This window comes from Numenius arquata, chromosome 7 (assembly GCF_964106895.1).
Source record: "Numenius arquata chromosome 7, bNumArq3.hap1.1, whole genome shotgun sequence".
Lineage (NCBI taxonomy): Eukaryota > Metazoa > Chordata > Aves > Charadriiformes > Scolopacidae > Numenius > Numenius arquata.
Genome location: NC_133582.1, coordinates 62447093 through 62474351, shown reverse-complemented (window position 1 = coordinate 62474351; position 27259 = coordinate 62447093). Strand labels below are relative to the sequence as shown.

Below are 27259 nucleotides of genomic sequence, written 5' to 3'. Positions count from 1 at the left end.
TCCCTGCTTTTCTAACCTCATGGAGGATTACAACCTAGTTTTCCGATATAATTTTATTTTTTCATAATTTTTTTTTTCATAAAGGCAAAAAAGAGGAGCAAATTCAACCCCCACCCCACCTGGCCGGCTTCTGGGGGGATATGAATGGCACCCCTCTCCCTCCTTTTTCAGCACTGTTCCTTTTTTTTCAGAATCTCCAGTTGCCAAAGGACAAGTGGGTGCTTTAGTGACAAAAAAAGCCCATAAACCCTGATACAGTTTGAGACATCACCATGGGACACGTCTGCCATGTTTTGAAATCTTGTAACGACAACTGTTGGTAACAGGTGGCCTCCTCTCCTCCTTTGTAAATTTTTAAGCTTATTAAGCACAGCAGCTCTAATAAAGCTTAGGTCCCTCCGGGGGGGAAAGGGGGGAGTAGGAAAGCAAACCAAGATACATTTTTATATTTCCAGAAAAAAATATCAAAAGACCATCTTTCTAATATTAGGAAAGTCTCAAATTATTTTAATATGACTAGACTGAACTCCTTTAGTTTTCATCAGATTTTGTTGGAATTGCAAAGAAAGTCATTGAAATACCACTTTAAACAATAGCAGCAAAATGAATGCTGTCATGCAAATAGCATTTTCCATATTTTCCACTCCCTGTGTGCACGCACACATTCAAACCAAAGTTTGAGCCAAACCCACCTACCCATCAACCAGCAGCTGGTGGGGTTTGGGGGCGCAGCTGCCACTGCACATTATGGGGGTGTGGAAATTGCACAGCGGCAGCTGGGAAGTGGGGGGGTAACAGCCAGAGGGAGGGGAAGAGGAACTGATCCTAGGGAACTGGCTAAAATAAAGCAAATGCAAACCCCAAAAGCGCTAGAGGAGCAGGACTGGAGAAGAAAGATGTAAATCCTACACACTGCTGGCAGCTGCTCACATCTGCCGAGCAGGGAGAGGAGGAGAAAGAGTGCCTTTAAGGAGAAAAGCCAGAGATGGAAAGAGAGACTACCCACTGCCTGTAGGGACCTTTGAAGTGCCAGATAACAGAAGGACTCGTCGAGGCCCGTTTTAATGGCCTGCAGCTTTGCTCAGTGTAAGGTGTGGTGGATTCTGCCTCCACCGGCTTGGTAGGAAAGCAGCCGCTGGGGTCAGAGATCCTAGGTGCTGTACGAACACGTACTGAGGGACCACCCTCTCCCAAAGAGCACAGCCCCGTTTGGAATCTAGACCTCGAAAGCATACACAGCCACAGGAGAAGAATGGCCCGGTTCCTTCTTTTAACCAGTAATTTCTCTTACAGACAGTGCCCCGTCCTCAACACCCGCCGTAACTCCGTGATTGCAGAGATGCTCTGTGCAGGTCGGGGGGGCACAACACCCCTCTCAGACAGAGCTGCAACTCTGCTTTGCAGACATACCCACCACAAAACTTGCTGTATCTGCCGCTGACAGCCTGGCCGCCTGCTGGGACGCTTGCCCCCAGAGCGGTTCCTTCCCCTACCTTTACTCCAGTCCATTAATAGTCCCAACAAAGTATAGAGTAGTGTGCCCACAGAAACCACCTTCTGCTGCCTCAGGTGCTGAGCAGAGGAGCCCAGAGCGCAGGGATGCTGGTGGCACAGGACAAGAAGCATGGCCAGGGGGAGCAGAAGGAGGTGGCAGGGGAGGAAAGACCCCACGGCTGGGCCAGAACACCCGCCCCACCTCGCTGCGTTTGCCCCACAGCGGCGGCGGAGAGGGAGAGGAGGGGGCGACCAGCACAGGAGGGCCGCTGCAGCCCACCGCGGGGTGACCGGGGCGGCGGGGCCGAGCGTCCTGCCCGGGGGCTGCACCGGGACGGCCGGACCCTCCCTGTGCGGGCAGGGCCCGTGTCAACGCCCCGGCGCCCCGGCAGCGGGGCCGCTCGGGATTTAATCCGGTTATAGGGGGGGGGGGGGATTAGCGGGGGGGTTTAAAGGCCGGAGCGGCGCGGGGGAAGGGGTGCCAGGAGCGCCGGAGAGGAAGCGGCCGCCGCCGAGCAGCGGGGCAGCCCGGACGGCACCGTGTGAGTGAGCCCCGGGGGCGGGCCGGGGGCGGCCGTCCCACCGCCCCGCCGCCCCGCTGCCCGTCCGGGGGCTGCGGCCCCGGCGGCCTGGCTGCCCAGAGGTAACCTTTTGTCCTCCCTCCCTCCCTCTCTCCCTCCGCGCCGTGGCTGTGTAGACGATGCCGGCCATCAACATCGAGGACCTGAGCGAGAAGGACAAACTGAAAATGGAAGTGGAGCAGCTCCGGAAAGAAGTGAAGCTGGAGAGGCAGCCGGTGAGTGTCCGCGGAGAAGAGGCCCGGCGGGGCCGGCAGGAGCCCGTTACTCCCCGGGCCGGGCTGCGGGGGCTCATGCGGGGCCCGGGGCCACGTCGGGCGGTCGGCGGGGCCGGGGGGCGGCGGCGCAGCGCGGAGCGGAGCGGGGGCGCCGCGGCGGGCCCGGCGACGCCGGGGACGGCGGAGGCTCGGGGGCCGCTCTCCGGGAGAGCCCCGGCCGGTTTGGGCGGACCGGAGTCTGCACCGACGGGTCCAGCCACAGGCTTTGGGGCAGGGACCGGGACGGGGCCGGCGACATACCGGCGCCAGCGCCGTGCGGGAGCGCCGGGGGGGCTGCGGTTTGAGGCGAACCGCCCCCGGGATGAGGCGCCCCGAGGGGCCGGTGCGGGCCCGCCGGCTGCGGCCGTTGCCCTTGCACTTGACCCCCCCCACACTTGGCATCCCCTCCCTGGCGAGTCCCCGGAGCCCAGTGCCGGCACCCGGCAGCCCCGACTGGCGAGGGAGGAGCCCGTCGAGCTCGGGTCCCCTCCTCTCTAAAAGGCGTGGTGCCAGGGGAGGGGGCGGCAGACCCTGCGGCGGCCCCCGCTCCCCGGCCCGGCCCGCCCGGGACCCCAGCCGCAGCCGGCCGGGCCGCGGGGCCAGGCCAATATTCCTTTTATTTTCTTTCTTATTCTGCACGCCAGCAGAAGCGAACTACATCTAAATAAACGCTTCTAGTTAGGGCTAAAAGTGCGTTTGTGCGTGGGAGTGGGTGGCATCAGTCCCGTGAAGTACATCGCGGGTCCGGGTGTTCAGCCCGGAGAATAAGGAGACCGGAGTTCGGTTGAGCTGTCGGTTCGGTGACAGCGGCTGTAGACGTTACGGTACAGCCTAAAGCCCCAGCGCTACTGAAGACTCCACATCCAGCTACCGTAGGTATCCCTATCATCTCTCTGAGAGTTCCCAAGCAACCGAAATACACTCTGTAGGATGGACAGATTTTGATTTTCGTAACAATAATAATCATCATAATTTAAAATTATTGCCTAAATATTTGGAATAAACCAAAAGCCTGATCGCTTTAGGGAAATGGGTATTTTCAAATCACCCGTAGTAAAGCACAGGCGACATCCTGGGTTTTACCAGTGCGTTGTAAGAGAAGTGTCACTGCAAGAATGAAACCTGTGTTGCAGTTGTCACAGTCACCTGGTACCTGTGTGGGTGTCACAGGGACAGGGAAATGCAGAAGTCACACTTCTAGGGTCACCAGAAGTAAAAACGTTTAGCCAAAGTTTTCTTGACCCCTTCCTATACCTTCACAGCACAACGCGGAAATATCCTTTTGAATATTTTTTTTAAAATTAATAAAAATGTCTGAATGTGTGTTCAAGCAGACGTTTTTTCCTTATGTGTGACAAAGATGCTGATTGTGCTGACTGAAGTGAAACAAACCCTGTCCCTGCATGCGCTTGGGAGCTCAGGTGTGAGTTTGAGCGAGCAGGTTTGCAAGGGATCTGCAGGTCTGTAAGGCACCTAGAAGCAGTTAGACCTTATTTTATGCACGGCTTAATTGGGAATTACCTCCCAGCTCTTTCTGATGGCTTAAAGCTGAGTTTTGCACAGGCCGTGCCCTGCTGGTCTGCCATACGGCAGGTGGACTCATTGTATCTCTTCCCATAACTTCACCTATGGAGTAAAATATAATTAATAAAGAAGGCAAGGGGCCTTAAATTAGAGATACCGGTCATCTGGTGGCCTGGCCAGCAGCTGGGTCCTGCTGTGTCTCCCCAGGGGCTGCAGGCAGGAAGGGACGGAGCCGGGAGCGTGTCCTCGGGCACGGCAGGCGCTCCAGCACCCACGGACGGTTTCTGCTGACACAGGGAAGGGAAAGGAGGTCTTCTGGAGCTGGTGGGATTTATTTGTGCACCCTCAGGCTCGGCAGACATTGTTCCTACCCATTTTGCCTTCCCAGGCGGGTTCTGTGCTGTGAGTGTCATGCAGAGCGTCGTGCAGGTGGTGCTCTCTCACGACAGGAGAGGCTGCTTTATTAACCATTGTTAGAAATAACCCCAGGTAACCCGTGGGTGAGTTGTCTTCCCAAGCCAGGTCTGCGCTCCCGTTCGGAAGGGCGAGGTGAGGGTTTGTATTACCAGTCAAAAATCATTACTCAGTGTTTTGTTTGGGAAGGACACCTAAGGTCATAAATACTTTGAAATTGAAGTGAAAGTTACTGATCGTGAACCCATTGAGCGTAACTCATGCTGATGTCGGGGGAGAGTGTGATCTGCAGCTTAATGAAACTATATTGGCTAGATAAAAAAAATATAAAAATGCAGGTTTAACTCTGGAGCAGCTGCTGTCGGGAGTGGGGTGTACCTCCCCGGGGGACTACCATCTCCTGCGAACGTCGGGCTGGGAAAAAGCGGCAGGAAGCAGAGTCTGCACACGCCTGGCTCTGAGCTCAGATCCTTTGTACTCGATGGGACGGAAAATAAGAGAGGGGAGGAGGTGAATTGGCTGTTTTGCTCTGGTGACGCGCAGGGTGAGCCCCCGCCGTAACGCGGCCCCTTCTCCCTCCTCTCGCTCCAGGTGTCCAAGTGCTCCGAGGAGATCAAGAACTACATCGAGGAGCGCTCGGGCGAGGACCCGCTGGTGAAGGGGGTTCCCGAGGACAAGAACCCCTTCAAGGAGAAGGGGGGCTGCATCATCGCTTAGGAAAAGCACCCCACCGCCCGCCACCGGGGCAGACACTCCTCTTCCACCTGTAGGGAGTCACCCGCCTGTTCCCCCCCCGCCGCCCGTCCCTGTCGAGGAGCGGATTTATTGTCTTTTTTTTTTTTTTTTCCCTTTTCTTACAAAAATAAAGAAACCAACCCGACAGCAGCCCAGACCCTCGCCAGGGACGGCTGCCCCCCCCGCGACCCCCCGCCCCGTCCCTCCTCCGGCGGCGGGGACGGCTCCTTCGGCTGCGCGGCGCCCGCTTTCGCCACCCCGCGTTCCCGGTGGCTTCCCGGCTGTTCGCTGGCATTAAAAGCGACTTTTAATTGCTTTAATTGTAACGCGAGAGCCTGCCCTGGCTGGCCGCGGGACGGGACGGGGCGGGGCGGGGCGGGGGCCACCGGGGCGACCCGGTGCAGCCGTTAAAGCTCGCCGTGGCCCGGGACGGGGCGGAGCGGAGGGGCGCGGAGCGGAGCGGGGAGGCGGCGGGCATGGCGCTGCGCGGCGGCGGGCGCTGGGCGCGTTGGGCCGCGGCGCTGCGCGGAGGGGCGGCCCCGCGGCGCGGCTGCAGGTCGGGGCGGCGGGACGGAGGGGCTGTCGGCGACACGCCGCAGCATCGCGACTTGCGGGCGGCCCTCAGAAAGGTACCGAGGGTGGGGGTCGGGGGGGGGGGGGGGAAACGACGGGGACGCGGTTCCCCGCGGCGGGACAGCCGGCGGGACAAGGTCACCCAGCCGTCCCGGAACGGCTCGGGCTGTGTTTAAATAAGTGAACTTCCCTCCTCCTCCTCCTCCCCCCCCCCGGGCAGTGTCAAAAGGAAGCCGTGTGTCCCCCGGGTGTGACGGCAAACGGCAGGGCAAGGTCCGTTGGTGGACGCGGGGCGCAGGAAAAGGCGGAACGGAGCCCGTCTGTCCGCGGGGGGGGGCGGGGAGGGGGGAGGTCACTGAAGCTGAACCGTAAATCAAGAGGAAAGGAGGCGCTTCTGGTAAGGTAACGTGTAAATTAAATGGCAGGCGGCAGCCTGCAGGTAACTGGGGGTGCTGGGGAGCTGTGTGCGCTCCCGGCGCTGTCACACCTGCAGGAGGCTGCGGTGTAATCAAGCACACCCGTCAGAGATAGCTAATTAGCTGCTTTGGGGGCAGAGGGCCCGGGTGCGGGGGCTGCGTGTGGGAGAAGCCTGCCTCTAAACTGGTGAGACAAGTTGAAGGTCAGTACGGGCGACACACGGGGAGCACACAGCCTTAGCTCCTTTTCCCACGTAGGAAAAAGCAGAATATATATTCAGAGGTGAGCGTTATGGAGCGTAAGGACTGGTCCCTTGTTTACCCACAGCCCAGTTTACGAGTCCTGCTGGAGCTTTTTATAACCAGTATGCTCGGCGCTGCCAAGTACCAGCTCCTCCACGTGACTTGGAGCTGCGCTGGCACCTCTTTGGTAGATGCTTTTTCAGATTACTTGAGGAATCTTACGTATCTGGATAAATTTCACCTTTTCCAAATTTCCAGTGCTTTCCCAGTTCACCGTGGGCAACGGGTAGTGGAACTACTTCTGAGTCACGTGGTTTTTACTTTTCTTTAGGAGTTAACTTTCCATTTTTAAAACAGGATATCCCAAAGGCCATTTAATGAATCAAGTTTTCTGTCACTAAGATGAGGCCGGTTATCCATGGGCATTAGCTGTTGTGGGTTCATCTTCTGTGTTAAGAAACCTGAGCAGTAAGGAAAAGCGATGCATGGCCTGTCTGTTTCTTAAGAAATTAGTTCATTAGTCTAAATTCTTGGACCTGCTGCATGGCAGAAGTAAGGTGAGAGAAAGGATCAGTAGAAGAAGCTGGAAATGAATCCTCTCCTCTCCCCTGGATTAACAGCGCAGGGTTTTGCAGCTAATGCCACAGTGTCGAGTTTGTGCTGATCCTGCCTGGAACGAGCCTTCGCTCCGTGGATCTGCAGAGTCTTCTGCTCCTGAACTTCACCCCCGGTGACTTGGTGACCTGCCTGGGCACTGCAACCGTGTTAGTGAAAAATCAGTGTCCTTCTTAAGCGCAGAGGAAAGGCCAGGCCTTGTGAAGGCAGGGGTCTGGGTCTGGAAGGTTTTCAAAGCCCTGCTTTGCCGGGGAGAGGTGAAGGCACAGGTTGTTGTGTATCTCAGCTGTTTGCAGCCGGGTATTTGCTGAGAGATGGGGGGAAGGTGGCTGTATCGGTGGCTGCGGGTGCAGTGTTTGCTGCTTTGCTGTGTGACACAATGCTTTTTTTTTTTTTTTTTTTTCACAAACGAATACTTCCCCCCTCCCCATCCCTTGTTTTTATTCCTCCCATGCCTGTGGAAGCGCAGCTGACGGCGTGCCCTGCCTCGCTGGGCTTAGTGCAGGTGACTGCATCATGGGCTAAGAGGGAACGTGATGCCATTTATCACATAAATCCCTGTAGTGAGTATATTGTGGAAGAAATTACAGTAAGCAACATAAACCCAATTTTATCATTGTCCTGTATTTTACAAAATGCTTATACAGCGTTTATTTTAGATTTTATCTCATCATATAGGAAAAAAAATCAAAATCTCCAGTTGATGTCAAATCCAGTCTGATGTTCACCCCAAAGCTCCTAGCAAACAATGTTTATTTTGGCTTAAGTTCAGCCTGTCCTCAGTGAGTTTAGGATAAACTGAAGAGTGAAGTCTTTGAGAGAGAATGGCTGCTCAGGATCTGTGATGCGTTTTAAGTGTGCCTGGTTTGGAATTTGGGGCACTCTTTCCTCTAGCAAAATCCAGACTCAGTTACCAGAGAAATGGGAAAAATAAGCAGTGCAATTCCATGGGGGAGAGCTGGTTGGTTTTTTTTTTTTTTTTTAATCTCCATTCACTTTATTTTTTAATCTAAGAAATTAATGCATTTTAAATGGCCTGTAATTTTCCAATTGTTCTGAGCAGGATGAGGAAGAGACTCCTCTAGTTCCAGGGGGCTGTTTTTAGCAAGGGTATTGAAATGATCTCGCGAGTGGTTTCCTTTACAACTTTGCAGGTCACCACCCTTCCTCTTGGAAACAGCAAACGTGACCCCGCTTGTTGAAGAATGCTCGTGGCGCAGAGGTATTGCTGCTGCCATCACCAGATTACAGTAGAGCTGCCTTGAAGGGAAAAGCTTTACCCTGCTCTGTGTATGTGTGTGTGCATGAGAGTATGTACATACAGGGTATATACGTGCTGCCTGTTCTTCTTTTCCTCCGGCATTAGCGGTAAGGAGCTTTGGGAAATAGGCTTGAGAAGGATTGGCACACGTTTTGCCTGAGTTGCAGGTAACAGGAATGAGATTTCATTTTCTATCCGGTGGTGACTGGGTCTGGTGACCCCGAGGTACATCCCTGTAGGAGAAGGGGGGTTTCCCCTGTGACAGTCAGACTCCACCAAAGTCTGACCAGCTTCTCGTTCCTCAGGAAAAGCTTAAGCCGGGCTCAGCTCCCAGGTCCTTTTTACTTTATTTTCTTGGTATAGTGATGATGCGTGCCCTCCGTCCCAGCGGTGGGGCTCCCAGATGCACAGGGTGGAGGGGCAGTGCACCTAAAGCTTTACAACCTAAAACTTGTAGGTTTTTAAGATTTAGGCGTGCATTGGCAAAAACTTTGTGATTGATTCGGGGTTTGGGTGGGGGTTTTTTGTGTCTCCTGCCGTAAAAACTGTAGCCAGATGTAAGGGCCCAAAAGATTTTCAACGTTCACATTTCTGAACCAATGATCAGCTTTGCTTTATGTATTTTGTGTGTTGCGAGTGAAAGGGAAGAAACGCAATGATTTAAGCAGAAGTGAGTCCGGTTACTGCCAAAGGAATAGATCAGGCAAAATTGCACAATAGGCATATAGTCCATGCTTTTTTTTTTTCTGAAAATCAGATTCTGTAAAAATAGATTAGGGCAGGTATGTTTTATTATATAATGAGACGCTGCCAACTCTATATTACGGGGTTTTTCCCTCCACTGATTTTCTTTTTCCCTTTGAGAAAGGGAAAAATTAATTTAGTAGCAGTTTGTTCCTGTTTTTGCTGATCGCTGCAGTCTTCAGTGCCCAGAGCTGGAGCAGATTGTGCGATTCCTCTGCTGCCTGTGGCACGGCTTAATCGAAGGGACAAAAAGGAGTTGTGATGCTCTAATGAATCGATAGTAATACATCTTCCCCTTTTATAATGTAATACATGTCTTCCCCTTTCAGCCATGTATTTTCCGACACTTGGGAAGTTTTTTCTGGTTTTCTCTTAGGTAAGCTTACTGAGTATTGGTTTTAAATCCCCTGGAAACTTGGCTGTGGCCACGGCTGTGTGCAGCGGAGAGACCCAGATGTGGTTCAGACCTCTTCACCCTTTGCTTTGAAGCAAGGAACAGAGAAGTAGAAGCATCCTAAAGATGCCCGAGGCACTGGCAATACCTTGTTACGTGCCCCTTCGGGCCAGCTTTATAGCGCCAAGCTGGAATGGCTGTTTTCCCTTATTTCTTAATGTCTCGAGCTTATGCACCACCCATTGGGAAAAGGGGAAAGCTGAACAACCCGACATCTGTGTCTATTTACACACGTGCAGAGTAGATTCAGGAGGGGTTATACGTAACATGTCTTTTTCTTTATTCTCTCAAGTGCTTAGTACATTTACATCGAAATAAAAGATCAGCAACTCAGCCCATGGAAACAGGGGGAGATGAGTGTAAGTGCCTGCTGTGGAGCTCAGCCGGGCACTTCAGTGTGGTCCTAACCTTATCTCCTGGTAATCCCACAGCTATCTGAGTGTAATTATCTGGATGTTCTGCTTTTAGGACTACTCTTTTTTTTTTTTTTTTTTTTTTTTTTTCCCTGCCAAGTGTTTTTTCACAGGGTCACGAAACAGATACCTGTGCTTAAATCAAACTTTTTCAGTTCAACCCTGTATCCTTGTGAAAAACACTTGGCTTGTTCCCAGCAGCGGTCTGATGGCAGCTCAGAGCACGGAAGTTTCCATATCATCACCGAGGCCCAGTCCCAAATCCTGTACTAAACAGGGCAAATTCTTCCCTGGCAGCTCTTGCAGACAGTCATTTGCCCAGGAATCGTGTGTGTCGCTGGGCGGTCGGGGGCGAATATGGAATAAGAGGAGCAGGTTGTATCCCAATGCCAAATCTTCCATGTTGTGGGCAAAAGGGACGCTTGTCTTCCTTGTGCGAAGGGGGGAGGTGTTTTGGGGTTGCCTTGACAGGAGCCCTGGTGTGGCAGTGACTTATTTTTTTACATAGGTCTCATGCTGGAGTCCTAAGGGAGAATGCATGTGTTTAGTAAGAGAAGGAGCGAGGGCTGTCTCCCTTGTTTCAGTTAGTTTTAAAAAAACAAACAAACAAAACCCCCAAAAACCCAAACAAACAAAACTAACAACAACCAAAAAACCCCCATCAAAACAAACAAAAAAACCCCTCCAATCCCCAGAAAAAGGTCCTGCAAAACGTAGTTTTTTCTGGTGTCAAAGGCGAAGGGCTCTCTGGGCTGGCAGCGCCTCCCTCGGAAGGGACTGTTGCGCTGGCATCGAGGTGGAACTGCTGAGAACTGTCATTAGTGGTTTGTCGCTTATTGATTTGTTGTTTTGTTACGTTAAAGATCCAATTAATTTTGTCATCTCTGTTTATGATATTAATGGAGCTAAGTTCCGTTGCTGTAACTTGATTTAAAGGAAAAGAAAGGCTCCTCATAGCATAATACAGTACAGTTAGGTGGCACCGTTAAATCCATTTAATCTTCTTAACACAAAATATGTTTTTCTCAGACGTTTTCTCTTGCTTTTCTAGTCAGTCTCATCTCAGCTTAGGTGTAACTCACAGGAAGCTTTAGTAAAAATTTCCATCATTTTGTAAGAATTCAGTTCATTGTTTTCTTTTCAAGATTCATCATCTTGCTAATTGTGTGCTGCAATGTAGTATCCCCGTGCAGTGTTATAATGGGTAGGTATAAGAGGTGTTGTGTGTAGAAGTGGTATGGCCTTTAATTTCTAAATTGAATTGCTTGGTAGAAAGTAAACTTACTGGTGAATAATGGAAAGAAATCTTTAATTGCTGTAAAGGAGATCTGTACACACTCTCATTACCCAAATTAATTCAATTACAGTTTCTACTGTTGTAGAAATAGTGTATTTGTTTTAGAGCCCAGTGAGAATTGAATGGCAATTGCTAACGTTCCTGGGCAGGGGCTGGTACGATACCAGCACCCAATGCTCGGCATCATGTCAGGGAAAATCTCCGAATGGGCATTTCTGTTTCTTTTCTCATTTAAACGATGTACAAACTTGCAGTGGAGAATAATCAAAATGGGCAACTATCTGGCAGTGTTTTGGGAACAATATTTTCATTGCTCTGTTTTACAGAGACATTAGAATAATCTATAACCAAAAAATAATCTGAATTTCTGTTTTTGTCCCCTCCCAGCCCTGCCACCGCGTTTCCCCGTCCTGGGCAGGAAGTTACAGGTGCTGTTTCCACAAAACTTTGTCAGGACTGTTTTAAATGAAAACACTTTTATTTTTCTTACCATCACTCAGTGTGAAGCGAGTTTGTTGGCTCAATCATGTGAAGCGAGTTTGTTGGCTCAATCAGTTTCCGACCGGGCAAATATCCATGGTGGTTTTTGAAATAATTTGCAGCCGATACCGGCCCTGAAGCTGTTCTTTCGGGGGGTCCCTGGGGAGCAGCCGGGGATGGCGCTGGGACACGTGCTGGGATTTGGAGCCGAGTCCCCTGGGAGCCTGACTTCATGCTTCGGATGAAGTATTCTGAGAAAAATACGGGTCCCAAACATGAGACTTACTGTGTCCTCCCCATCAGGAAAACAGCAGGGTTTCTGTTGTGCTTTACTGGTACTTGAAGAGCAGGTGGGAGAGATACATGGCTCCTAAATTGTCTTTATACCCCAAATGCCACTGAGATTTGGGCGGCTAGAGCAGGGAAAGGGATTTTCTTTGTGTCTGTCGGATGGCACCCCTAGTGCATCGTGTGAAAATATGGCTAAGGAGAGGAGTTTTAGGTCTTGGTACAGTCAGTGTTCTCGTGATGCGAGTCTAAATGCTACCACCCATGATTTCCACATTTATTTTGATAAAGCATATAAAAATAAACAGTCCGGGTGCTCACCTACTTCCAAAAATTATAGATTTAAGTATTTGTCAAACACTGCATGTTTACCTTACGGTTTAGGTTAAGGTGTCTGTGTAATTTATTTCTGCAGCTCTTGGCGTTTGCTGCTTAAAGCTGAGTGCATTCAAAGAAAAAAATCAAATTAATTCAAAGTTAATTAGTCAAGATTTAAATCAGTTCAAGTGTGAAATATTTCTCGGAGGGAACACGTGTGAGAAACTGGCCAAAGCCAAGGGGAGGGGCAAACGAAATGGCTAGGTTTGCAGCGTTATTTGCCCTGCGCCCAGGTAAACCTCTCCGTAGCAGTGTTTTAAACAGCAGCCGGAGCAGTTCTCCGCAGCGTGGGCTGGGTCTGTATGGGATGGAACCAGGGGAGGTGTTTCCCCAGATCCCCTCTCCCCCCCAGGCACCCTGGTGTCCCCACAGCCTCCTCCTCCCCTCTGCTCCCTGCAAATTATCCAAGGATCTGTGTTTTGTGAGGGTTTGTTTTGAGGAATGATTCTTGTAAAGGAATTATCATTGCATGCCTGCAAGTGGGTCGGTTTGTTTAGAGTCTCATTCGCGATTGTAAATCTGTGTGTTTTGCAAACAATTTGTGTCTAAGGTTATGTCAAGAGCTTTTTAAACTTATTTCACTTCTTTGCAAAAACACGGTTTAAAGCGGCTGGTCAGTGGCAAAGAAATGGCAGTGCATATCACTGTCTGGGCTCTGATATTCTTTTTTTTTTTTTTCCCTCAACGCAGAGGCATGCACTGGTTTGTGCAGTGAGGCTGTCTTTTTTTTTTTCTGTTTTTTTGTTATGTCATGCAAGGGAGATCTTGTGTTACTCCCCGTGGCAAACTTCATCTAGTAATAATTAAACTTTGGCTCTCTTAAACAGTTTGAGTTTTACTCAAAGAGCAAACAAACCACTTCTGCAACGCCTTAGTCACTCTCCTGACTCTCTTTAACTCCGCAGGTAGCTCTGTGTGTCGGCTGGGAAGCGTTTGGCCCAGCACCAGCCATAAGAACCGCCAAACTCTCTTAGTACCTTCACTTTGTGCTTTTGCCGAGATCCATCAAAACCCTGGGATAACTTTCTGTCCCTGCTCCATAACCTCTCCTGGGCACTTTCCTGGATGTAATCCCATGAGCGGTGCCAGATGTTACTGCAAACAATAACGACTCAACGTTAAGGGTCCACATCCTAGAATCTCAGCACGTGAGATATGATGGTGTAGAAGTTAGGTGTGGGCTCTCCTAGAGAGCGTCCTGGTGAGCAGTGTGTTACTATTAACCATCAGATCTACATTATTCAGTATAGGAGAGGGAGAGAGATGATAATCACTGAATGAGTCGAACATTCAGTATATACGTTTCTCAGAATTTGATGAGGGAAGTGAAAAAGTGATTTTTCTGCTACCACCGGTGAAGTGTCCTTATTTCTGTGGCCAAGTGGGAAGCAGAAAGCAGCCATATATGGGCTGAAATTCTCTGAAGAATATGCAATAAATAGACAGCTCAGAAGAAGGCTCCACAGGGTCTCCCGAGCCCAGCAGTTTGGGAGGGAGAGGAGTCTATTTCCAGCTCAAGAAACAGTGAGCACCGCAGGACTTGGTTATTTACTGTGGAGAAAAAACTAAGAGGAGCGAGTTCTTAAAATAATAAATTCTCTCTTTGTAAGACAGTGTCGTTGGCCACAGAAAAACAGATTAAAGACATTTACTTTCTACTGAGAATGGGTGTTTGTTTTGGTAAGGTTTGTTTGGAGGAAGGAGTGGGTCCTTTTGAGACCTAAGGAGACCACAGGTTGGTGGGAATGAGGAGCTGGTACAAGTTGGCAGAAGCTCAAGAGCTCGGTGACCCCGTGGCGTAGAGCCCTTTGGCTGGGAGCTGGCTCGTTTGGGTGTTTCTGCCTGGCTTAGAGGTTGGCTGCACAACTGCAGGTTGCCCAACTTTGCTCCCTTCCCATGGCCAGGGGAATCTGGGACACTGTGGGGTGAGATATTGTAGAATCATAGAATGGTTTAGGTTGGAAGGGACCTTAAAGCCCTCCCAGTGCCACCCCCTGCCCTGGGCAGGGACACCTCCCACCAGACCAGGTTGCTCCAAGCCCCCTCCAACCTGGCCTTGAACCCCTCCAGGGATGGGGCAGCCACAGCTTCTCTGGGCAACCTGGGCCAGGCTCTCACCACCCTCACAGCAGAGAATTTCTTCCCCAGATCTCACCTCAATCTCCCCTCTTTCAGTTTAAAATCATTCCCCCTCCTCCTATGGCTCCCCTCCCTGATCCAGAGTCCCTCCCCATCTCTCCTGGAGCCCCTTTAGGGACTGGAAGGGGCTCTAAGGTCTCTCCCCGGAGCCTTCTCTTCTCCAGGCTGAATCCCCCAACTCTCTCAGCCTGTCCTCCCAGCAGAGGGGCTCCAGCCCTCCCAGCATCTCCGTGGCCTCCTCTGGCCCTGCTCCAAAAGGTCCATGTCCAGCCTTTGTTCTCTGCAGCCTGTCAGTGTTACTGAGCGTGGTGGCTGTACTCCAGATGTGTTTTGCCCACAGCAGCTGAAAGGGGAAAAGAACAACCCTAATAGAGCAAGGGCAGTAGCCAGATGGCTCAGGACATGGACTTTTGGAAGGTGTGTGCAGCAATAGCCCAGTGGAGAGTTGCCCAGGGACTAGACTTGGAAATGCTATGAAATCTGGAAGATGACCATATTTTTCCAGCATGTGTTTTGTCAGATTCGAGGGAAGTCCAAATGCAGACTGGACACAAGTGCCCTCAACAAGGCTGACCTCCGTGGGAGCGTTCCGGGGAAACGAGGTCTCTCCCCCTGGCCTGTCTTGCGTAGTCATGGTGAACACGTCATCAGCCTTCTTTGGCAAGGTCCCTCTGAGGCCAGTCCAGGTTTCCCATCTTTCTAGAAACCGTCCCCAAAAAAGGTAACAAACGGTGAGGGGGAACTGCCACTTTCGTAGGTCTTGGAGAGGCTCAAACCAGCCCTGATGACTTCCTGTTGCAGTAGTTGTAATTTCTAAAAGAATGATTTGCATTTGTCTCCTTGCTTCAGTTGTAGTAGTTGTGGGTGGGTGGGGAATAAGGACATCCAGCAGGAAGTAAGAAAATTAATGTGCTTTCAGAATTCTCCTTTTTAAATTAAAAGTTTTTAGACAAAAGTAGCCAAAGGTGCTTCTGTAGGAATGTCTGCATTAATAACTTTTAAATTTTATTTTTCAAATCTAGCTCATCGACAGGGAGATTAACCCCTTCGTGGACAAGTGGGAAGAAGAAGGACAGTTCCCAGCACATAAAGTATTTAAAGCCCTGGGACAGGCTGGATTCCTTGGTGTGGATAAGCCAACAGGTAGGAGAGCGTCCAGCTGCCCAGTATGGACAGCGATAGACTCATCACGTCACGTTATCTCACGCTGCTTTTGCCCCAGGTCAAAGCACGGTTCAGAATTCAGTGCAGAATTGGCATAGTGCCGGGTACCAACTGTGCAAATACAGAAAGTGGTGTCGCCGGGTGCTCAAGTTGACATGCTCCTAAATAGAAGTGCTAAAAACCTGAGCGATTGTTATTTTAAAGTCAGTGAAATGAACATCAATTTTCAATGTACAAAAATCTATATAATGACTTTTCTTTCTTCTGGATCCATACACATGTTGAATAATCCCAGTCTTTGTTAGAGGAACTGCAATTTGAAGGCATTGAAAGTGTTGTAAGATTGGACCTGTTATACTTCCTTAACCTATAACCTCTACATCATTCTAATATATTCTGTCTGGCCATTCAGAGGATGAGCCTTGTGTGGGTTCTAGGCCGTTATTTCTTTAAGATGCAGTACTTCAGCCCCCAGGGGCATGCACAGAGCAAGAAGCTAATGATACGCGTAGCGAGGACAGAGCAAGCTTCATGTTTACATCTATATATTTGTGAGGAAAAAAATCAAGAAGTCCAGAGGAGTAGGAGATATTTCTACTCTTCAGTTAAAATATGGTATCCCCTAGTTCTTTTGCTTGTATGCGATGTGATACGTGCTTGATTTCTTTTCAGATATTACTGTTACGTGTTCCTGTCAGAATTCTCTGGGGGTTTTTTACACACATGCACACACACACCCATTTTCTTCTTTGTGGTTAAAAAGTTTAAAACAAAAGCAAGTTGACATAGGCAAAGCTTTAGCAATGGGGATGCGTTCAGAAGGGACAGGGTTTGAGGCGTTAACTGCAGATAATGGTCTGTGTGGAGCGGGTCCCCCAGCCCTGGCCGTGCCACTCCTCACCCCTTGGTTGCTAAGGGACAGGGTTTGAACTGCGAAACAAATTTATGTCTTTTTACCACTTACTTTCAGAGGAAATTTTTTCCTCTTGAAATGAACTTTCATATTCTTACACATTCCAGCACGGAAGGTTTTTTTTTTTCTCTAGCTGCTCAGCCGTTGGAGCTCACAGAACTGTTTAGCTGTCGTTTTCTGACAAATCCAATTAGGTCTGAGCTGGTATTTCTTTACAAAAATGCTGATGGCTTGAAATTATACTTAAACTCTATTTAAAGGGCAAACAGGATTACTGGAGGAGGGAGAAAACCACCTCTATCTTCTGCTGTAATTGTTTGAGAGGCAGATTTGAAACCTGTCTCTGTGAGGTCTCCTCCACACTGCCGATACTCCTTTTGGTTGTGATAATGGTGGGTTAATATAACTGCTGCCCCATTACAGCCCTGTCTCGTTATGTTCATCTCGGGGCACGCGGAGACCTCGGCTGGGGTGAGGAACCTCCGTGCTGAGCATCCTGCCCGTAAAACACTGGGGAGGTGGGAACTTTACTATAACGCTCACAAAACAGCTGGGATGAGAAATAACTGGAGTGAAATCCAGGGACGAAGGGACCCAGGGAGGCAGAGACGGGCACAGGAGGTCGTGTGCAGGGACTACATTGTTATGCTCATGATTAAGAATATTTTAGCCTTGGCTTTGACACTGGTATCTGCTATTAGTCTAACTTGTTGGGCCTCTGCAGCTGCATTTTATAAAAGCTATAAAAAAAACAGGATAAAATTCTCAGCAATGCAGGGTTCATCTTAGAATCATAGAATCATAGAATTGTCTGGGTTGGGAGGGACCTTTAAGATCATTGAGTCCAACCATCAATCCAACTCTGATAAAAACCATCACTAAACCATGTCTCTAAGCACTATGTCAACTTTGGCACCAGGGATGGTGCCTCAAACACTTCCCTGGGCAGCCCATTCCAAGGCTTAATAACCCTTTCAGTGTAAAAATTTTTCCTAATCTTCAATCTGAGCCTCCCCTGGAGCAACTTGAGGCCGTTTCCTCTTGTCCCATCGCCTGTTCCTTGGGAGAAGAGACCGACCTCCCCCGGCTACACCCTCCTTTCAGGGAGTTGTAGAGGGTGAGAAGGTCTCCCCTCAGCCTCCTTTTCTCTAGGAGAAAACACCTAAAGTTTTCCAGAGTGAGGTATTGTTGGGTACAGAAATTGCAGCAACTCCCTGGAAGATGCTGCCTTTGCAGCACTGGGTTGTGCAAGAGAGTGTCACCAGATCGAGCTTTGCTCTGTAATGGCATAATTACCATCAGGTACGTCCTGAAAGTCCTGAAACACTCTCGTGATGGGAGGTGAGGGAGTCAGGTGAGTGACAGCACAGCCTCAGCAGCAGGACTTTGGCAAAGCCTGCAGTTCTTTGTCTTTTACACTTCTACAGAGTGCTTATTCTTGCTGTGTATTGATAGTAGTAATTAAAAGTAAAATTAAGAGATGTACCTTTTATACTCTGCTCAGCCACCTCCAGCTGTGTGCAGAGGGAGAGAGCTCTGAGGACATCTGAGGAAGCCAAGAGAGGCTGGGGGTTTTGAGGGCAGAGGTCTGGAGAAGGGAGGTTAATGAGTTTGAGGAGAGGATTCATGAGATGGAGCCGTGTGAGTAACGACCCTCCCCGCTTTCTCTCCCCAGCACAAACCAAAATTATAATTATCATGTTGTGTCCCTTCAAACCCAGATCATAAAGCTTTCTGCTTAAAGATGACTAATTTTTTCAAGTGAATTCACTTTAATAGCAGCTGTGATTTTGAAATACAAGTTTTTCTGATTTTTGTGTTCCGGGGTCATTCTGTCAAGTACAGGATTTTTTTTTTCCCTGTAAAATTAATTTTGAAGATTTCTGACCGGGCAGAAACAGGTCATAAACTTGTTTTGCTGAGATACAAGGAAACATCTGTTGGATTTCAGATTTGTTGAAACTGGACTTTTTCCTGTATAAACGCCATTCCCTTTACGAACAATGAGCTGCTTAATGGGAATCAGGTTTTAAAAAGAACGTGCCTTATGTGTGTCTCCTGTCACTGGGATCTTTCTCTGTGTGGGGAAAGGATTTGGGGCACTATTTGTGGTGCAAAGGCTCCATCAATTCCCACCACGCGCAGCTGTGGGCTACAAACTGGTCAGGGTTTTTCCTGTATGTTTTTTTCTACAGTTTTTTGTGCTTGTAGTGAGTATTGGCTGTCGGGCAGTGGTGGGGGATGTTAGTTGGAGGCGTCGCGTAAACGCTGGCCCAGCCTTGCGCCCACAACGGGGGAACCCTGGGGGTGATCAATGGGTTTAACGTACTGCACCACCCCGGCAGCCCCCAGCCAGAGAAGGATTTTTCTTTTTGAAGCGTTGCTCTGCTCTGGTGTTCTTGACACCACTCAAAAATAGCACGTGCCGTGGCTCTCCTTGGGAAAAAGCGTGTGGTGTTCTGTTATATCAGGAAAGTCTTCCTACTTGTAAAACTTGCTGAAGAACTGAATCTTATTTATGCATAAAAAGTGTCTTTTTGCTCTATGCAAAGTGTGTTCTGCAGGATGGCTCAGTTCAGCCTGGAGTGTTTAGTTTGAGGGGAAAGAAACCCCACCATATCTATATACTTATTATTCTCCATTTATGTTTACTGTGTGCTTCTCCTCAAATTATAAGGTTTCTGAGATATTGAGGTACTGACAGGCCCAAAACTAAGGGCAGAAAATACTAGAGTAGGCAGCAAAAATATTTTAAAGAGTCTTGGTTGTTGGCTGTTGTCTGTTGTGCTGAGGGAAGCGGGCAAGACGTAGGCTTTGGAGTGTTTTATGTGCAGATTAGAAGATAAGATATTGGAGTAAAAGCTGAAAAGATCTATGCGGTCGTTAGTGATCTGATGGTTTATGACTCAAAGCCTCGGCTGTTGCTGAATTTTGGGATGTGCTGCCAAAGACACAGGCTCAAAATGTCCTGTGATGTGGCTGCGTTATGCCGACGCGGGTGACGAAAAGCTGTGTTTATCAGGTGGTGCGCGAGTGCAGGAGCCCTGCAAAGGCTCGGGGAGGGCAAAGGGGAGGGAGGTTGGCAGGAGCGCAGGGGCTGCTGTCATGGGATCATAGAATCATTCAGGTTGGAAAAGACCCTTGGGATCATCGAGTCCAACCATCAACCCCACTCTACAAAGTTCTCCCCTACACCATATCCCCCAACACCGCATCTAAACGACTCTTAAACACATCCAGGGATGGTGACTCAACCCCCTCCCTGGGCAGCCTGTTCCAGTGTCTGACCACTCTTTCTGTGAAGAACTGTTTCCTAATGTTCAGTCTAAACCCACCCTGTTGCAGCTTGAAGCCGTTCCCTCTCCTTCTATCGCTAATTACCTGTGAGAAGAGACCAGCACCAGCCTCTCTACAGTGTCCTTTCAAGTAGTTGTAGAGAGTGATGAGGTCTCCCCTCAGCCTCCTCTGCCTCAAACTAAACAGTTCCAAACTTCCTCAAACTACACTGTCCTGTGTATTCACCTGGCATCGCTGTGAGACAGCAGCCACCAGGATGCCCACTGTGGGTACGTCACTGGCATCTTCACTGGCAGTCCCACGGGAATGTTTAGCAGATGCAATTATGCCTATAAATAATTACAACAGCATGTCCAAATAGTGACCTTCATTTCCCAGAATCACAGAATCTTCATGGTTGGAAGGGACCTTTGAGATCATCGAGTCCAACCATACACACACAAAAAAAAAAAAACGGGGGGGAAAAAAAAACCAAACACAAACCAAAACACCCAATGCAACAGTCTCGGGCACTAGAGCATGCCCTGAAGTGCCATGTCCATATGTTTCTTAAACACCTCCAGGGATGGCGACTCCACCACCTCCCTGGGCAGGCTGTTCCAGTGCCTGACCACTCTCTCAGTAAAGTCCTTCTTCCTAATATCTAATCTAAACCTCCCCTGCCCCAACTTCAGACCATTTCCTCTGGTCCTGTCGTTATTCCCTTGGGAGAAGAGGCCAACACCCACCTCTCTGCACCCTCCTTTCAGGTAGTTGTAGAGGGCAATGAGGTCTCCCCTCAGCCTCCTCTTCTCCAAACTAAACATACCCAGTTCCCTCAGCCTCTCCTTGTGTGACTTGTTCTCCAGACCCCTCACCAGCTTGGTGGCTCTCCTCTGGACACGCTCCAGCAGCTCAATGTCCTTCCTGTAGTGAGGGGCCCAGAACTGAACACAGCCCTCGAGGTGAGGCCCCACCAGTGCCCAGTACAGGGGCACCATCACTGCCCTACTCCTGCTGGCATTTGTCCCTGTCAAACACTTGGCAGTGCACTGTTTCTGCACTTAGCAGAAATATGCTCTTAAACAGATCAGGAAAAGCAGGAAACTTTGTGGTAAGACCTGCATGGGGATGGGAAAGTGTGGTTATACGCCGTCTCCTTCCCCCGCTGCTGGGACACATGGTGGGTACGGGGCTGGAGACCGCAGCGAGCAGTACGTTCTTGTCACTGGAGACAGATAAGCATCTGGTGGAACTAAACAAATCTGTCAAATGATTGATTGCACTGCAACTGGAAAATGACGCAATACCTTTCCTTCAGTCAGCCTCTTTGGTGCATGTGTCTGCCCGTTGGGCGTGGGAACACAGATCTAGACTATCCTCTAAGGGTAACTTTATTGTTTTCTTCACAAGTATACATTCCTCCCATACGATGAGACTTTATGAGAGCTTGGTAGTGGAGGGTCACTTGGAAAGAGTGTATGTTGTTATTTATCTTTTTTTCTTTTTCCCTTCCTGTAACTCTAGGCTTTATTATTACATGGAACGAGCAAAAGAAAGGCCTGGGAGGAGCAGTGAACTCTGTGACTAAAAAGGGATGTATTAGTTCAGGTGAAACAGGGTTTTTATGGCCTCTAAGAGAGTAACTGAAACAAACTTTTCCAGGTTTGGAAAAGGATACATATGGATAGGAACTAAAAGGGATACATTTGTCAGAAGAGAATGAATTTGCCCCAAACCAGTTCTGTCTGGCAGGAGTGGCCTAGCTGCAATGTTGTGGTTGGTTTAGTAGATTTAAGCACAGGGCTAATTGCTTGATCTCTTTTTGACTTAAAGGAGTGCAGCAGTAGGTAATTAATAATAGTTGTCCTGTAAGAGTTTGAGAGAGAAGCCGTTGTACCGTGTTTTCAGCCACCAATGAAGGGGTAAAATCAGCATTCTGAAGTGTTTGCTGGCTGGGAGGCATACCTGGTTTGCAATCAAGGAATAATTTAGATAAGCCTCTAAAAAAGCCACAATGGACCAAAATCAGTCGCTGTTTTATTTGAATCAAATTAATGACAAAGCTAGTGATGGATGGCAGTGGTTTGGAAACCTTGATCAGATAAGTGTAAGAAATTCCAGGTGCTTATCTCGCCTTAATTTGGTGGAGTGGATTGAAATCTTAGGAAACAAGTTTTTGTTTGTGTGTATAAGGTTTGTGTGAGTGAGACTTCTTTTTTCCCCCCTCCCCTCTTGTGGAACACTGACAGTTCCAGTCCTGTCTGATGAGGGCAGGATGAAATGCAACAGAAAATGGTGAGGAGCAGACAGGGATTTTTGCTGCGTTTCACAGATCATCAGCTATTCTTGATCAGACCAAGGAAATGGGCGCTCGAGTGTTTGTCTGTGGCTTTTCTTGACCCTGCACGTGACTTGCAGAGGCGAGCGCTCGTCTCTCCGTGGCTGGCTGGGAAGCGTGGCCGTTCCTCCGGGAACAGCTTGTCCAGCCAACAACAGCCGTTCCGCAGAAACACCCAGCGGAGAACAGACGTCCTGAAGGATGGCGAGTGTTTGCGGCAGAGATAATCTTCCTTTGGATGTGGTGTTGGATGAGGGATCGGATTAGTTCCTGGGATTCTGTTTTTGTACTTGAGAGAAGGCAAATCCTCCCACTTGAGACCTGTAGTGCAGGACACGGCCGTACCCCGACCAGCTGGGATGTGCGTATTCCAGCACCTATGGGGCAGGGTGGGGGTTTCTGAAGTCTCAGAACTACCACTGGTAGTTACAGGTTATGTTGAAATGGGGTTGAGAATGACATTTAAAAAGTGCCTCTTTCCTGGAAGAAGTTGGAAGTATCTCACGGGGAACAAGTGCTGGACTGTGTATGTGCAATTAAGTGCTTGAGCTCCTGCCGCTGATCTCCCATGACCTACCTGCCGTCCCAAATTCACTTCTGGTGTCACAGGCTTTGCACAAACTGGCAGATCCAGGCGGTGTCTTGAAGATCACCAGGGGCACTGAGTCTTCCTTTGTAGATCAGAGACAGTCACAAGCGGCCGTCACTGTCCTGTCCCCCTTGGGTTGTGCTTGGGGTGGAGCAGGAGGGTCCATGCTTCCTTCCTGTCCTTGGCTTTAGGTTGAGTGTGCACCAACTCGAGTGCTTTGTATGAGGCTTGTTGAGGCTTCAAGGTTGCATGAAACTCTATGGACTCCCATACCAAGTGTGTGTCTTCAGGGGAATGCAGTCCAGAAGTGCAGGTGGAAAAGCTGGGGGGGAAAGTAAAGGTATGGATGTTGGTGGTACAGGTGTTGTTGGAAGGTTACTCTGAAATGGAGTGTCAGCACGAGAACCTCAGTTTCCAGAATCCAAACCGTGCTCTTACCTGCTGCCTGTCTGGTTTTGTCTTTTTTATGTACTCGTGCCTCCAGCTTCAGGAGAGACGAATATAATCAGTAGCTAGAGTCTTCTCCTCTCCCTAACGCTGAAGTTTCAACAGTAACAGTTTTCTCACCTCACTAGAACCCTGAGAAGAGGACCTGCACACTGCTCCGAGGTCCAGGTGCTGACTCAGGAGCCACATCTCTCTTCGGGGAGAGAACGGATTTGAGTACTTAGCACTGAACTGGACTAAAAGCCAGGTGGTATTTCTCAACATAACGTCATGATAAAACACTGGAAGAAGCAATCAAGACTCTCGGCAGTGTCTTGTGATCGTTTATTTGGGGGTCCACCTGGTTCAGGAGCTGCTCACTAAACGCAGTTAGATGGGATTGAATGCTTCAGTTAACTTTTGTGACTACTTTGTTTTATCCTTGCGTGGGGTGTCCTTCCTTATGTTTTCCTCCTGTTCCCCTGCTTCTGAAGGTCTCTGGATGTAGCTTTGGTTTGAACTTCCTTCAGTTTTGTAGAGAAGTGTTGGGTTTGGGGATTTTTGAAGGGGCAAATGTGCTAAAAATCTGGTGTTCTTAATTTTATAATTGTGAATAGGAAAAGAGAGCACACTAGAGAGAGCAGCTGAATAGATTAAAGAAATATGAAATATTATAACACCTGAAGAGAATATAGGGGTTGAGACGTTATCAAGTAAGATACTGTTTGGGAGTTCCCATTGGAGGAGTTGAGTTTGTCTTTCACTGCTGTGGATCGGATGGTGAGACTGTCTCTTGACAAAGCATGGGCCAATGAATGAACTTACACTAAAATACCTTTGGCATTGTAAGTCTTTCTAATTTACACATAACTGTCTTTTCCCAGTCTTAAAAGTTTGATTCTTGACATCTGTCATATGGTATAAGCAGAAAGCTTTCCGAAAGGTATAAATGCACCTTTTACACTTTGAGACACGTCAGTACAGCCCGTGCGGAGCCTGGGAAAATCATCTCTGTAAAATGTAGGCTTGATTTGCTTTTACCCACTCGCTTTTGCATTAATAACTGCCAGGAGTGAAGACTGATTTCTTTCCTGGGGCTAAAATGGGGAAAAATACTGTGAAACAGTCATTCTGAGGCTGACATGGAAAACCTCTGAAGAGCTGCTGACTTGTTGGTGCTCGCAGATCCCATGGGTCAATAAACAAATCACAAACTTTGAATGACGTGTGACTTGAAGAGAGGATTAACAAGATTGCAGTGGGACCGTGTTTTTCCCAGGAAAGTGTTTCTGTCCCTAACACTGGGGCAAGGTGAGACGCTGGTGTCCAGCCTGCCCAAACCAGAACATCTGTAGCTGAAGAAGAAATGAGGAAATTAAAATACAAGAAATGTGTTTGGTTTTGGTTCTCCTATTCTGATCTAAGGTTTCTCATCCCTAGTGACCTAGTTCATGCCCAATGATAAGCATCATTAATAACTTAATCCCTGGAGATCCTGAGTAAGCCCTGAGCCACTCCAGCATCTGTAGGGCAGCGCGGATGTCTCCGTACCAGCAAAGTGCCTTTTTGCACAAGTGAAAAGCAGCTCTTGGCAATACCTTTCTCCTTTTCTGACGTTGCAGCCACCTTTGTGGATCTGGCCGTTGCCCTTGTGACACAAACGTAGGGTCTCCCCTGCCCTAAACTGGACCCCTGGGGACAGCGCTGATCTCTTGGGGCATTTATCCCAGAAAGGAGGCATGGACTCAGCGTGTGTGACCCTGTGTGTGACCCTGTGTGTGACCCTGTGTGTGACCCTGTGTGACCTGCTCACAGGAGAAGTAATGCACACAACGCTTAATAACACCCTGTGCTGCGCAGTAATGAAAGGGATGTCAGGGCAGGACAGCAATATAAGGAATTCAGCTCCTTGGGGCTTCGTACGTAGACAAGGTTGGAGCTGGCACTTTGTGGCGCTCTCATTTGATGGTCTGGAACAAGGCAGTTTTGAGGTAAAGGTGCAGAGAAGTGAGACTGCAGTATTTTTACTCATTCTGCATTGTGTGGAACAGATATCAGCGTTTCACAAGAAAACCTTAAGTTAACTGGAAGTTAACTTATCTACTTATGTGACATGGGGCCTGTGTTCATGCTGCTTTTAGCTCTACTTTGGTTTCGTTTGTTCCCCTCATGTAATATCGATAGGTCAGAGACTGCATGATATCCTCTGGTGAAGCAGGAAATGGAAATAAAAAAAAAGGTTTTATTCTGAAGTATTTCTAAAGTCTGTTAAACTGGTCTGAGAAATCCCATATGGAAAAGTAATATTCTGTCCTGCATAGTACTTTGTAGTGACTGTAAGATTATATATATATATATACATTAGACATTTATATATGTATTGCAGTGAATGTTTCATTTTATACATATTTTTATATGAAGAGAAGGAATCTTTGATTTTTTTTTTTTTATTTTTTTTTTTTTAAACCTTCATAAAACTTTATAGACAGGGGTATCCATCTGGGCAGTTTGGCCCAGTGCTGCCTGGTGTCTTGGCTTTAACCTATTTCAAAAGGCTTGTCCCCATTTTCTGTGCAAAGTCCGTATTTCAAATCTTGCTGTTTAAAACAACATTGCTGTAGCCCGGTGCTGAGACATCACGAGCACTACTGAGGAGGCTTGCTGTGATGAGGTGTCTTTCTGCTGTGAAGACTTTTACTTCTTTTTCTGTCTAATAATTGCCCCTGCTGGGGGGGTTCCTGGTGGGAAGGCTGCCTCGGTGCATCTCCCTCTCCCCAAAGCTTTGATGGTCACAGGCTGCTTGTCCTGGTCGTCTTTCTGGGCACTTCGCTCTTTCAGCTGACCAGACTTCCTTTGGGACTCTCGCTGCTTCGTTCACAGGCTTAAATAAAGTGGTAAATGTAATATTTTAAAGTGCTCAGGAATGCATGGGCTGAGCATTCACAAATACTCACCGGTTCTGATCGACATTTCTTATTCTTTCCAAGACACTATTATTTTTTTTTTCATAATTTTTTATTCTCTCCAGAGGAATTGTGCCACATTATGCCTCTGTTGGATGAAAAAGGAGCTGTAGATCTGTGTTTAAAAAGATATGGTTGTTACCCATACCATCTCCCCGCACCCCCTGACAGCCATACATGGGTACAACAGAGAAGAAGCATGGGCTCTGCTTCTCCTGTGCCGCTGCCGTGTCCCCTTCCCCAGCATCACTCTGAAATTTAACAATTTTCCCAGGAGGCGAAGGGCTTGGTGGTGCCTCGGGACTGGCAGTGGCCCAGGGGTGGCCAGGCGGAGCCGTGCCTTGAGCTTGGACCTCCCAGAAGGAAGCTGTCCATCTGTCTGACCTGTAAGTCTTCTGTCCCGGCCAGTGCTCAGGCTTCTTGCCTGACGCATAAAATTTTTTCATCTGGAGTCTTCTGTACGCTGTTACATGAGTAATCCTTATTGTGGCTTATTTTCACATGAATAAGGATTATTCATGGGTCGGAGAATTTTCACAATTAGGTTTGTTGCCCTGTTCCTAGAAACCATGAACGCTCTGCCAAGAGACAACTTCTCAGCAAGACATCTGCTTAAACATTGTGCTTTAAGGAAATACGATTTGAGAGTGCTCTTTGCTAAAAGAAGAAATAAATCTGGAATGCAAGTTTATCCAGTCTTTTTAAATCTATCGTAATATAAATGTTTGGACTTTTTCTCATGGACAGTATATTCCTGGCAGTTGACAGACTTCACCAGAAGAGCTGGTGCTCCTTGGCCAGTCGGCTGCTCCTCAAACCTTTGATCATGCACCACAAGATATTTTTTATTTAAATATATGCTTAAATGCATTAAATGTCTGGTCTTACCCCTTTGGTTCCCAAGGGACATGGCTGTGCACTGGTTGCCCCTTGGTATCGGGTACTCGGAGTTCAGCTGGTTTTTCCATCATGGTCCGTAATGTCCAGGGAGAAGAGCCCCGGGGGTGTTTCCTGTGCACTGTAGCGCAATACAGGGTGGGCAGTGATAAGGTACGATGAGTTGATAGCTGTTTTTCTTAGAATTTTCAATGAAAGCAAAGGAAATTATTTGATTCGTGCTCGAGTTTTTCAGATTTTCCTTTTTTGTGCACCACACAGGACCAAAAAAGAACATAAACAAATGTGCCTTTTTGAAGCTGCTGAGGGACCGGTTTGTTTGGTGGGTTTTTTTTTTTTGTGATTTTGTTGTTGTTGTTTGAGTTTTTTTAAGTCCTGCTTGGGTAA

At 48.5% G+C, this 27259-nt stretch overlaps 2 protein-coding genes across 2 annotated transcripts in view; both read left to right on the top strand.

Moving 5' to 3' along the window:
• The first annotated feature begins 1849 nt into the window (after positions 1 to 1849).
• Positions 1850 to 5319, top strand: LOC141466293 (guanine nucleotide-binding protein G(I)/G(S)/G(O) subunit gamma-11). The gene is made up of 3 exons (XM_074150122.1): positions 1850 to 2036; positions 2192 to 2290; positions 4859 to 5319. Exons 2-3 carry the CDS (start codon positions 2195 to 2197, stop codon positions 4982 to 4984), a joined length of 222 nt encoding a protein of 73 aa, XP_074006223.1. The 5' UTR covers positions 1850 to 2036; positions 2192 to 2194; the 3' UTR covers positions 4985 to 5319.
• Positions 5320 to 5444: 125 nt separating this feature from the next.
• LOC141466291 (probable acyl-CoA dehydrogenase 6) overlaps positions 5445 to 27259 on the top strand; it is a 70127-nt gene continuing 48312 nt past the window's right edge. The window contains exons 1-2 of the mRNA XM_074150120.1: positions 5445 to 5631; positions 15326 to 15446. Coding sequence (XP_074006221.1) covers positions 5479 to 5631; positions 15326 to 15446 — 274 coding nt within the window. The 5' untranslated portion in view covers positions 5445 to 5478. The remainder of the gene's footprint in view (positions 5632 to 15325; positions 15447 to 27259) is intronic.